This window comes from Ailuropoda melanoleuca, chromosome 5 (assembly GCF_002007445.2).
Source record: "Ailuropoda melanoleuca isolate Jingjing chromosome 5, ASM200744v2, whole genome shotgun sequence".
Lineage (NCBI taxonomy): Eukaryota > Metazoa > Chordata > Mammalia > Carnivora > Ursidae > Ailuropoda > Ailuropoda melanoleuca.
The window spans coordinates 12,756,508-12,769,747 of NC_048222.1; the positions used below are offsets into that span (position 1 = coordinate 12,756,508).

The 13,240-nt window shown below is 41.9% G+C and overlaps 1 protein-coding gene across 1 annotated transcript in view; it reads left to right on the forward strand.

Moving 5' to 3' along the window:
• MCUR1 (mitochondrial calcium uniporter regulator 1) overlaps positions 1–13,240 on the forward strand; it is a 63,804-nt gene that overhangs the window by 37,043 nt on the left and 13,521 nt on the right. The window contains exons 3-6 of the mRNA XM_034660195.1: positions 2–148; positions 7,522–7,659; positions 11,645–11,748; positions 12,794–12,895. Of these exons, the coding sequence (XP_034516086.1) occupies positions 2–148; positions 7,522–7,659; positions 11,645–11,748; positions 12,794–12,895 (491 nt within the window). The remainder of the gene's footprint in view (position 1; positions 149–7,521; positions 7,660–11,644; positions 11,749–12,793; positions 12,896–13,240) is intronic.

A 13,240-nucleotide genomic window follows, 5' to 3' on the forward strand; every position in this document is an offset into this window, starting at 1 on the left:
CGCTCGCGCCTGGGGTCCTTCGTCCCCGCGGCCGGCCGCGGCGGCGCGGGGAGGTACCTGCCGGGCCTCTCCGCGGGCGTCGCCTGGGCCGCCGGCGCCCTCCACCTGTGCCGCGGCCGAGTGGCCGCCCTGACTTCGTCCAGGAGAGGTGAGGGCAGCGTACCGGGGGAGCAGGGGGCTCGCCTGGCTGGGCGGGGCCAGCTTCGGCTTTGACCTTCCGGGCTGGGCGGGAGGGGGAGGCTCGGCGACCCAGAGGTCGGGTCAGCCGAGGTCGCCGGGCTCGTCTGGGGTGTGGGACGAAGGTCTGTCTGCCTCCGCCCTGGTGACCCGGAGTATCGGGCACAAGGTGTGTGGGGCGCAGTTGGCCAGGATGCCGGGAGGGCCGTGCGCACTGGGCAGGGAACTGGTGCTCGCCCGGGCGTGGAGCCGCCGCGTGGGCGCCGGTGACGCGTCCCTCGTGTCGCCTTTCGGGTGCGGGCGGCTGCGGGGGGCTTGCGAGATTGAGGAGCGGAGCTCTGGGAACTGCAATTTCACTTTCGACTCTAGTGGATTTATTAACTCTTTGAATACTAGCTGCCTGGTCTGGGCTTGGCTGGCGCTTTTCTGGGTGCTATCAGCACAATCTCGGACCTTCACTCTAGTACAGGAGATGATGTAGATAGATAGCTATAATTTACGTACATACACATATAATTTACGTATAATCTACGTACGGAAGTGATAAATACCATAGGAAAAAAATGGAGGTGGTAAGGGTTAGGAAGTGAGGTGGGCCTCCAGCAAGGAATTAAAATGGAGTTATCAGAATAGTTTATGTTGAGAAGATGGCGTTTGATTAAATACTTGAAGGAGGTGAGAGCAGTCACTGCCCTGCATAAAGATTAGGGAAGTCTGAAACAGGCTCAATTTACTAGATAGCAAATTGTTGATGAAAATATCATTTGGGATAATCTTTATTAGCCAAGGGCAAAAATGCCACTTTGGGTGGTCTATCATATCGATCAATAACCATCAGTAACCACACTGATGGCTTTTTTTTTTTTTTCATGTTTTTCTTAATAGAAAGGCCCAGTAAATGTTGACTGGTTCTAAAATATAAAAGTACTCGGGGCTGGGGAAGAAACTGATTGGGAGGGCAAAAAAGTGAAGGAAGGAAGTTCTGCACACAGAGGGTGGGAAATGAGTTGTGAACTCTGTCAGTGTTCTGCAGTAATTATGAGTTAGAAATGACTTTGGTCTTTATTTCAGTACTTTTGTCTTTTGTTGCTCTTTCTTTTTTTTGACAAGCTGGTGACTTGTGATTTATTTTCATCTCATTCAAGACTATGGCGCAGAAGGGAAGAGTATTCTTTCTCATGAGTTTTCTGATTTCATCAGGATGGTGGTACTATTGGATTAGGCTCAAAGGATCTCTTTATTCACAGAGTGAGGATGGGTACATAAATATGGGGAAACAGGCAAGACAGTTAAGGAGCAATCAACAGCAAATGAGTTTTGTTCCTTTACTTTCAGCCTAGTGATTTGTTTGGTGCCAGGGTTCTCAGTAGCAAGTTTCTACTTGGTTTCCTCCTCCATTCAAGGCTAACTTTGGGCTTCTTGTGTGTGTGTGTGTTTTAATATCCTTTTGATATCCTGAAGGTCCCTCCAAAGGAGAATTACGCATTGCACTTTAACATAGCTCAGTTTACTTGCTTCCTGGTTATTAGTGGGAATTCCTGGTTCTTGGGCCTCACTTTGTTGTCACAATAAAGGAGAAAAAATGAGTCAGAGGTATTCTAAATGCCACAGTATTGCTCCTCCTCAGGCTTCGCCCTTTGACAGAAGGCAAGGTGGTATTCAACTTCCATCAGCAGGGGTAGGCCTGCCAAGTGAGAAGCGGCCAGCCCTTTTCTCCACTTTTCAGATGATACTACATATTTTGTTGAAGTAAGCTTGTAGTTGAAATGAATTCCAGTTGTTTTGGAGGAGAAAAAAAAATAAGCATCGAAATTGGAATTGGCTCTTGCTTAGAAAGTAGTCGTGATAGTTTGTTTTTGGGGTGTGTGTGTGAGAGAGAGAGAGGTTTTAAATCACACAAATGATTAATTTGTTGTTAGAAACAAATGTGGTACTAGAAAAATCCCGTCTCTCTTCACCAGCCAGTTCTAGACTTAAATGTTTTCAAGCTCCTGGACCCATGGGACAGTTGAGCACAGTTTAAAGATGGGCGGGTTGGCCTCTGGAGAGTCCCTTGAGAGATTCATTCATTCATTCATTCACCACCACTGTTTCTCAAGCTAGATCTGTTCTGTGATCAGGCAGACATTTGGGGTCTCTTCTCCTGGAGGCCAGCTTTGTCTCAGGACTGGGGATAAAGAATGAAAAAAGAGGGACCAGATTTAACTGAGCTATTTTATGTAAAAAGGGAAGATCATAGGTGAAGAGGTGAGGGGGTTGATTTCAAATTTTCTTCCTGGACAGTCTCGTGATCAGATCATAGAGTTCTCTTACAAAATTATTTCTGGCCTGCAGTCGGCCAGGCCCTCTGCTAGGTGCTAACAATGTGAAAATGACTAAGACTGGCTGCTCTTGGGATGTTTGGACTGGCAGATGATACAGATGTGGAAACAGTATGGTAAGTGCTGTGACAAAGCTATCTGAACTGGGCTGAGAACACAGATAAGGAGCAATCAAGGCTGCCCTCTGACCTGGGTGGGACTAGCAGACCGAACCACACAGTGTGGCATAGTGCCTTGCCCGGATCATAATGTTTGCTTCGCAAGTTGTAAAATTAAATGAAGAGGGGTAAAATGATGCTTAAACTTGCCCAGTTGCCAGACTTAAGGGTGGAGTACCAAGGTAGGTGAGTATAGGACATGGAATAACTTAGGCGGCTGGAAAGAAAGCTGAAAGGGTAGGTGTGGGCTAAATTAGGACAGGCTTTGTATTTGTGTGCCTTGCCAAGGACCTGATCCTGTAGGCCAGTGGTTCTCTGAATGTGAGGGCCTTTTTTTTAACCGTCGAACTCACACATACATATAACAGTTGTTGCATTTTATATTTTGTCAGTCTGCAAACAGCGCTTGGTACAAAATGATGATTGGATTTCTTGTACTTACCTTGACACTGACTGTGACCCTCTTTCCAAGGTGGGAACCACTGTTATAAGCTTCTAGGCAAACATCAGTCTGTAGGGTTCTGTCCCTGTCACGTCTGTGCTTCCATGCAGTTCCCTTTAGAGTGTTTAGAGGTGAAGGATTGACAATAGTAGCTGATTAGCTGAAGTATCTTTCTGGTCATTTAGGGGATTTACCTCAAACTTTTGAACTTTGAGTTAGTAATACCTGTTATCTCTTCTACCACTCTCCTATAAACCGGGCATCATAGAAAAGCAAGGACAAATATGTAGCAAAATTTTCATATAGCTGTGTTTATTACATTTAAATGCAAGTTTTTTATTTTATATTGTCCATCTTTTTTTTTTCTTCTGCTGCTGTCAAATGTCTTCTGTAGTATGCTTGTAATAGTAAGGAGCTATTGTGTTTAAATGCCCTTTCCGGATAGAATTACTAGTTGGCATTGCAATTGTTACATATTTTTTTTAACTATTTTTATGGTACATGAAATACAAAAGCCAGAGAACCATTACCATGCTACCCTCTTCAAATGAGCACCTTGAAACAAGTTTACAAAATGTGTTGGATCTGTGGCTAAATGCACAGAAATTTATAGGAATGGTTAACATACAAATTGTTAGAACACGTCTTTAACGATAGACTTTGTAGAGACATCACAAAGAAAACTATTGACCAATACCTCTTATGAATAAAGACAAAAATCCTCAGCAAAATTCTCAGCAAATCAAATCCAGCAATATGTAAAAAAGGAGTATACATCATGACCAAAGGGGATTCTGTCTCAGAAACAACAGGTTCGTTTAACATCTGAAAATCACTTCCTGTACCGCACCATATATAAAAAAAAGAAGAAACAAACAAACATACAAACCATGTGATTACCTCAAAAGACAGAGAAAAGGAATTTGACAAAATTTAGCACCCCTTCATGATAAAAAGCACTTGACAAATTAGGAATAGAAGGAAACTACCTCACCGATAAAGGGCATCTGTGAAACACTCACAGGTAACATCATACTTAATAGTGAAGGACGAATGCTTTCCCTCCAAAGGTCAGGAGCAAGGATGTCTGCCATCACCAGCCATGCAACATAGAAGTTCTAACCAGGGCAAGACAATGAAAAGGAGAAGGTAAAGCTATCACTGTTCACAGGTGACATGACCCTGTATATACAAAACTCTAAGGAATTCACTAAAAACCATTAGAGCTAATTAACAAGTTCAAGAAGATTGCAGGATACAAAATCAACATAAAAAATATAATAAAATACGAAAATCAGTTGCATTACTCTACAGTAGATTGAACAATCTAAAAAACAATTCCCTTTATAGTAGCATCAAAAAGAATAAAGTACTTAGGGATAAATTTAACAAAAAACTCACAAAATTTAAACGATTGACCCTTGAACAACACAGAACTTAGGAGTGCCAACTCCCACACAGTTGAAAATCTGTGTATAACTTTTGACTTCCCAAAAATTTGACTACTAATATCTTACTGTTTGCCAGAAACTTTAATAGACAGTTGGTTAACACATATTTTATATATTATATGTGTTATATTCTGTATTCTTAGAATAGTGTAAGCTAGAGAAAAGAAAACGTTATTAAGAAAATCATAAAGAAGAGGAAATACTGTGCTGTAAAAAATCTGTGTGTAAGTGGACCCGTGTGGTCTAAACTTGTGTTCAAGGGGCGGCTGTACTGTGAAATCTACCTAACATTCTTAAAGACCTAAGTAAATGGAAAAACATCCTATGTTCATGGATTGGAAGAGTTTGTACCTCCCCCAAATTGATCTACAGATTTAAAACAATCTCTCTCAAAGTTTCAGGTGGCTTCTCTGTAGAAATTGATAAGCTGATCCTAAAATACATATGGAAATGCAAGGGACTGAGAATGGCCAATGCAATCTTGGAAAAGGACAAAACTAGAAGACTCCTTTTCTGATATAAAAATTTACTACAGAGCTACAAGTAATCAAGAAGATGTGTCACTGGTATAAGGACAGATATAAATCAGTGGCATGGAATGGAGAACCCAGAGATAATTTACAGTCAACTGATTTTTGACAGATTCCAAGATAATTCTGAAACAGCTGGATATCCACATGCAAAGGAAGTTGAACCCTCATCTCACACCTCATAAAAGTTAACACAGATGGGTCAGAAACTGAAATGTAAGAGCTGAAACTAAAACTCTCAGGAAAAAAAAAATTGGTTTAAATCTTTGTGTCCTGGAATTAGCCAGTAGTTTCTTAGATATGACACCAAAAGCACAAGGGACAAAAATAAATAAATTGGACTTCATTAAAATTAAGAACTTTGTGCTTCGAAAGGCACCATCAAGAAAGTGAAAGCCAGCCCGCAGAATGGGAGAGAGTATTTGCAAACTTTATATGTGATAAGGAACTTGTATCTAAAATGTATAAATAAGGGTACCTGGGTGGCTCAGTCAGTTAAGCATCGCCTTCATCTCAGGTCATGATCCTGGGGTTGTGAGTCCCAGAATCGAGTCCTGCATCGGGCTCGTTGCTCAGCAGGGAGTCTGCTTCTTCCTCTGACCCTCCCGCCTCTCCTGCTTTCTCTCTCTCTCACACACCCTCTCTCAAATGAATAAAACCTTTTAAAAAAATGTATAAAGAACTCTTTTTTAATTTTTATTTATTTGAGAGTGAGCGAGAAAAAGAGAGAGAGAGAGAGGGAGAAAGCACCAGCCACGGAAGGGGCAGAGAAGCAGACTCCTCTCTGAGCAGGAAGCCTGACGCAGGGCTCGATCCCAGTCTCCGGGGTCATGACCTGAGCCTAAGGCAGACAATCACGTGACTGAGCCACCCAGATGCTGCTAAAATGTATAAAGAATTCTTAACAACCAACTCAATAATAAAAAGATAACCCAGTATTTTAAAGATTTATTTATTTATTTATTAGAGCGTGAGCAGGAAGAACAGGGAGAGGGAGAGAGAATCTCAGACAGACTCTGCACTGAGCCTGGAGCCCGATGTGGGGCTCAAGCTCACAGCTCTGAGATCACTACCTGAGCTGGAACCAAGAGTTGGACGCTTAACCAACTGTGCCGCCCAGGCACAGATAACCCAATTTTTTAAAATGGGCAAAGGGTCTGAATAGATGTTTCTCCAAAGTTTTACAAATGGCCAATAAGCAATGAAAAGATGCTCAACATCATTAGGCATCAGGGAAGTACAAATCAAAACTGCAGTGAGCTATCTCTCTGTTTATGGCAGCATTATTTACACTAGCCAAGTTATGGAAGCAGCCCAAGTGTCCATCGATAGATGAATGGATGAATATATATATATATATATACACACACACACCACAGACTATTCAGCAATAAAAAAGAGTGAAATCTTGCCATTTGCAGTGAAGTGCTAGAGCTAGAGGGTATTCTAAGCGAAATAAGTCAGAGAAGACAAATACCGTTTTTTTTCACTCATATGTGGGATTTAAGAAACAAATGAACAAAGGAAGAAATGAGAGACAAGCCAAGAAACACTTAATTATAGAGAACAAATAAATAAGTAAATACCATAATTGAAGAGACATCTAAAAATAATAATAATAATAAAGTAAATTGCAATGGGATACCACTTTATACCCACTAGGATGGGTTATAATAAAAAAGACAGACAATAGCAAGTGTTGATAATGTAGAGAAATTGGAACCCTCAGACACTGCTGTTGGGAATGAAGAATGGTGTAGCCACTTTGGAAAATAGTCTGGCATAACCTAATAAGGTTAAACACTGAGTGACTATATGATGCAACAATTCCTGGGTATATACCCAAGAGAATTGAAAACTCGTTCACACCAAATCTCACGCACAAATGTTCACAGCAGCATTGTTGATAGCAGTGAAGAAGTGGAAACAACTCACATGTCCTTCAGCTGATCAGCAGGTAAGAAAAAATTGGTATATTCCTAAAACAATGTGATTCGGAAATAAAAATATATAAAGTGCACATGATTATAAGGTGCATGAACCTTGAAAACCTTATCTAAGCAAAAAAACCAGTCACACGATACCACATCCCTTATGATTCTATCCATACGTAATGCCCAGAGTAGGCAAGTCCATAAAGACAGAAAGTAGATAAGGGATTGCCTGGGGTTGAGGGAGTAGGGAGATTGGGGCACAGTAGCTAAAGGGTGTAGGGTTTCTTTTTGGGATGATGAAAATGTTCTAGAGTTGACGGTGCTGAAGGTTGCACGACTCTATAGTAAAAATCAAATTGAACACTTGAAATGGGTGAATTGTATGGTATGTGAATTTCATCTCGATAAAGCCCCAACCAGGTAGACTTTTGAGGTATGCCATACTCTTTAATTTCTTTTGTTTACCACCAGATCCTGTTTTGAGCCTAATTTGTCCTTTGCATTCTAGAGCTAAGCCTGTCTGCCGGGAGCCTGCAGCTGGAGCACAGGAGAGATCTGGAACACAAAAGGAGAGATTTCACCTCTTACGGGAACAGGAAGCTCTACTTTGACACCCATGCTTTAGTGTGTTTACTGGAAGAAAATGGTAATCCTTTCGTGAGTCACTCAGTGCCAAGGAGAAACACTGTAAATTATAAGTCCTCGTGATCTTATCTAACTTCTCCAAGTTCTCTTTGATAGTTAAGTCTATAGATAATCTTTTGGTCAGGCTCCATTTTTTAAGTTTTTATTTTTTGTTTAAGGACATTTTTGCTTCCGCCAGTACAGTTGAGACTTTTTGCACACATTTTCTATTTGTCCGTGAGAAGTGTATTTTTATAACATCCCTCCAGAGGTGGAGTGTTACAGATAAAGATTTAGACACAAGTTCGCAAAACTCAGGGATGGTTCCTATGACACCTGCCTGACGCACAAAAGTGGTAGTTTTGTTACTGTGCATGTTGTGTGCTTTTAAAATTGTTAGGAATTAAAATGTTGCTGAGCAGCACTTGTTAATAATTTCAAGTTGTTTTTTTTTAATAGTCCAACTAATATTTTTCCTTATTGTTGTTAATTAATGTAAAAGATGCTCTAACATATCTGACATGTATCGAACGTGCGTTCAGTACGTAGGTAACATTCTCATTGACTCTTCTCTAAACAGACCGAATCTAATTCTCTGTGTTGTACTCTTCACGACACTGTAGGTATTTCTCTAGTTGTACATATTCGTATCTGCAGAGCTACCCTCTGTAGCTCTGCTTCCCTTGCCCAGGACTAGCGGGTGGAGTGACTTCTGTGCTTGCACTGGGGAGGTGGATGCCCTGGGTTCAAGCTCTGCCAGAGCCCAGCTGCGGAGCTAGGAAGTTCTCTCATCCTTCCCAGTTTCTTTTTTCTTTTTTTTTAGATTTTATTTATTTATTTGAGACAGAGAGTGCACGAGCAGGGGGCAGGGGCAGAAGGAGAGGAAGAAGCAGACTCCCGCTGAGCGGGGAGCCCAAGGCAGGGTCGATCCCAGAACCCCAAGATCATGGACCTGAACCAAAAGCAGATGCTTAACTGACTGAGCTTCCCAGGCGCCCGTCCTTCCTGGTTTCTGTCTCCTCATCTCATGGGCAGGGTGGGCACAAGAAGAATTCCAAAGATTCCTTTGAGTTTTAAAGGAAATGGGCTGTACTTGAATGCACTTTGGAAAAATTGTCAAGTACCGTATCAAAATTTTTACTGTTGGGGTGCCTGGGTGGCTCAGTCGTTAGGCGTCTGCCTTCGCCTCAGGGCGTGATCCCAGAGTCCTGGGATCGAGCCCCACATCGGGCTCCTCCACTGGGAGCCTGCTTCTTCCTCTCCCACTCCCCCTGCTTGTGTTCCCTCTTTCGCTGCCTGTCTCTCTCTCTCTGTCAAATAAATAAAATCTTTAAAAAAAACAAACAAACAACAACAAAACCCAAAATTTTCACTGCTTTCCTTTTCAAGCTTGAAACATCAGGCCTTTTTTCACCAAACCTTTCAGCTCAGAATTTATTTATTTATTTAATTTATTTATTTTTAAGATTTTATTTATCTATTTGACACAGAGAGAGACAGGCAGCAAGAGAGGGCACACAAGCAGGGGGAGTGGGAGAGGAAGAAGCAGGCTCTCAGCAGAGGAGCCTGATGCGGGGCTTAATCCTAGAACGCCGGGATCATGCCCTGAGCCAAAGGCAGACGCTTAACTACTGAGCCACCCAGGTGCCCCTCAGCTCAGAATTTAAAAATGAAAAGTGGAATTGAGAAGAGAGGCATCAGAAAATATGTGGATAAGCAGAAGTCTTCCTACTTTTTCCTTTTTTCTGTGGACCTTGTGTTCTTGCATTCAAAGTAACCCATTGTAAAAAGCCATATTCGAGAGAACAGGGGTATTTCACTACACACTTGGGTTTGATGAGAACAAGGGAGCATCATAAATCTTGTTAAGTGGCAAGGTAGCTACAGTGGACTCAAGATGGCCACAGATCTTTCTCCCGTTAAGAGGTGGGGTTTATTTCCCCTCCCCCATGGGAAAATCTATTTATTTACTTTTGATAGATAAAAATTGTTCATGTTTAATGTTTAAAGTGTGATGTTTCGATAGATGTACTTCCTGCTTTTCTTGATTTCAAACCTTGACGCACGAGTCTTTGCGTATCTCAAGACCGGTGTTGTGAGGACCCCTCGGAAATGTAGGGCGTGAGGTCTCTTGGATGAAGGGTGGATGTCTTAAGATGCCTTAGGGGGCCGAGAAGGACCCGTCCAGGAGCACTCCCACCTTCCATCTGTGTCTTCTCCAGAGCTGCATCTCCTGCTTCATAAAACTTCCTGCATGTCTGTAATCTTGCTAACACTGATAGTGTCCTGTTCTCTCATTCCTACAAAACATTATTTTGTATCTGGTAACCTGGTATGTTTTCAGGCCCAACTTCTGCGTTTTCTTATCCCTTTATCCTCCCACAGGTGGTTATAAATTATAAGGTTGTGGAGTTTGTTATCAGCATAAAGTTCTCCTATGGTCTCTTTTTGCTTTCTTCATAATTGCCAAACCTAACTATGTTTAACCATGAACATTTCTTCATAAAGTTTTAAAAATTACAAGACACATTTTCATTTTCAAAAAATTAGGAAGGCAGAGAAGAAACAGGAAAAAATATTTTGAATCCCAATACCCCAGAGCAAAACAACATAACATGTTGGTGGGTAACCTTTTGGATGATTTTTCTAGATGCACATGACCCACATGTTGAAAATCGAAGGACTTTGAATAAATGAAGGGAGCAGGTCTTTGGAGGTCTTTTTGTCTCTTTTAAATATTTGTCTTTGTTTCTTATGTTGGGGACTGCCTGGGTGGCTCAGTCAGTTAAGACCCTTGACTTTGGCTCAGATTATGATCTCAGAGTCTTGAGATGGAGCTCTGGGCTCCGTGCTCAGCAGGGAGTCTGCTTGAGATTTCTCTCCCCATCTCCCTCTGCCCATCCCCCCAACTGTGTGTGTGTGTGTGTGTGTGTGTGTGTGTGTGTGTGTGTGCGCGCGCGCGCACGTGTGCGTGCACACGGACATGTGCAGGCGCACACATGCACTCAAAATTTTAAAAAGATTATAGTCTATGCTTAATCTCATCCAAATTTTATCAGTTATAATTTATTCAAACAAATGTGCCTTTAATTACAAGAATCAGTGGTTTCTTCTGTAGTTCTTGTGGATGGAAGTATTTAATAGAAAAAAATTACTTTCCAGGGACTTGGTTTTAAGCATTTTATTAGAATTTCCAATGTGAAATATAAATTACTATCTAAAATTATTTTTTTATTTCCAATTTTTTAATTTAAATTCAATTAATTAACATACAGTGTATTATTAGCTTCACAGGCAGTACTATCTAAAGGTATTAAAAACAGTAACACTCTTGAGTTAGATCTTTCAATTCAGCATCATTTGCTGAGTATCAAAGAATATATTTTTTTTCCAGCCTGGTCCCATGTCCACAAGTGACTGAAGAGACTTGTGGAGGAAAAATAAAAGAATGAATTTTGCCTTTTAACATGAGATAAATTAATAGCTAACTTACTAGTTATCTGTATATGGTCAGTGATTTGATGGATTTATGGTGGATGTGAAATAATTGAGCATTCCTACTTAAGTGAATCACTCTTCACTAATGTGTACATTTTAAAATTAAGGAAATGATGTCATTATAGAAAATTTAGGCCATGGGGAAGGAAATAAAGATTACGTAGAGTCTTTGTTAAGTTACAAAAGTGGTAAATTGCATCTGTAATTTTGATTTTGCTTTCCTTTCCTTGACCCCACATTTCAGGCTTCCTCTATGTCATGAGACAGTCTCAGGAAACAGGATTTTTTTGCAGCTAGGTAGGATGGTAGAGGACACCAGCGCATACCTTTATCTTCTCATGAAGAAATAGATGCGTCTTGCTTGCCCAGAGTGACGCACACATCGTAGCCTGGGACTCCAGTCTTTCTGAATTCAAACATACTCTCCCCTTCTGTGAAGGGTTTTTTTCTCTTTTTTTCCCCAACAAATGGAGTCTCCAGAGTGTGATTGTCTTCATGTGTTTGCTTAGGGTTCACCACCCAGCAAGCAGAAATCACTGTCTCTGCATTGGTCAAGATCACAGACGCCAACATGGATATCGTCTACAAGGACATGGTCACCAAGATGCAGCAGGTTAGCTTTGTCAGGGCGTAGCAGCAAATTTAAAGTCTAAAGCTGGGATGTTATTTGTAATATGTATTTTTGGATAATATTCTGTTGGAAAGCATATAATACTTTTTTCTTTAAGGATTTTATTTATTTGAGAGAGAGAATACAAGCAGGGGCGGGGCAGAGGGAGAAGCAGACTCCCCACCAGGCAGGGAGCCCGATGCAGGGCATGATCCCAGGACCCTGGGATCCCGACCCAACCCAAAGGCTGACGCTTAACCGACTGAGCCACCCAGGCGCCCCAAAAAGCACATAGTACTTCAGAGTTCAGAGGCAAATGATTCCAGTGGTATTAAAAGTAATTTATTCAGGGGCTCCTGGGTGGCTCAGTCGTTAAGCATCTGCCTTCGGTTCAGGGCGTGATCCCGGTGTTCTGGGATCGAGCCCTGCATCAGGCTCCTCTGCTGGGAGCCTGCTTCTTCCTCTCCCACTCCCCCTGCTTGTTCCCTCTCTCGCTGTCTGTCTCTCTCTGTCAAATAAATAAAATCTTTTTATAAATAAATAAAAGTAATTTATTCAAGGAAAACCTGTGTGGTTCAGTCAGTTAACCGTCCGACTCAATCTCAGCTCGAGTCTTAATCTCAGGGTTCTGAATTCAAGCCCTGCGTTGGGTTCCACGCTGGGCATGCAGCCTACTTTAAAAAATAAGTATATATATATTTCTTCCGAAGCTATTTTGTCAGCTGTTGTAGAATCATGCTGGAAAACTCAACTGTGCTTGAAAATGGACTGTTCCAGTCCTCCCTACTTAACACAGGGAGATGTGGCTGGAATTACAGCAGTGTGTTCTTGAGCTGCTGGTCCGCAGACTGCCACCCTTTGAACTGGCTCACTTGATGATGATACTGGACTTGAGTCTTTATTCTTTTCCTTTCTTCATTCTGGAATAGAGGATCACCTTGCGGGACCTCTCGTGTCCGTATCCTCCTGGTTTCTCACTAAGATGATTCCAGGTAGGAGGCAGACATCCTAGGCCAGCCTACTTATATGTTTTGTTTTCTTTTCCTAGGAGATCACTGTACAGCAAATAATGTCTCAGATTGCTAATGTGAAAAAAGATATGATTATTTTGGAGAAGAGCGAATTTTCAGCCCTCAGAGCAGAAAATGAGGTAAAACTAAAGAGCCACTCATACTAATAAAATGCTTGCTGTCAGAGACACTAAGACATAATACGCACGGACAGAAGTGCACGAGTCAGGTGCGTTTTCACCAGGTGTCCTCCACCAGATCAGGAAGTAGAATATTCCTGGCTCCCCAGAAGCCTGCTAACGCCCTGCTAGGAAGACCACTATCCTGACCTGTCACCGTTGACTGGTTTTGCCTGTTCCAGCACTTCATCCGGGGGAGTCCTGTGGTGCGTCTTACAGTAGTTCGCTCTTGCTCGTTGTCTGTAGTATTCTATGACTGTGTCACATTTTTCCGCTGTGATGTACTCTTGACCCCTGAGCAACACG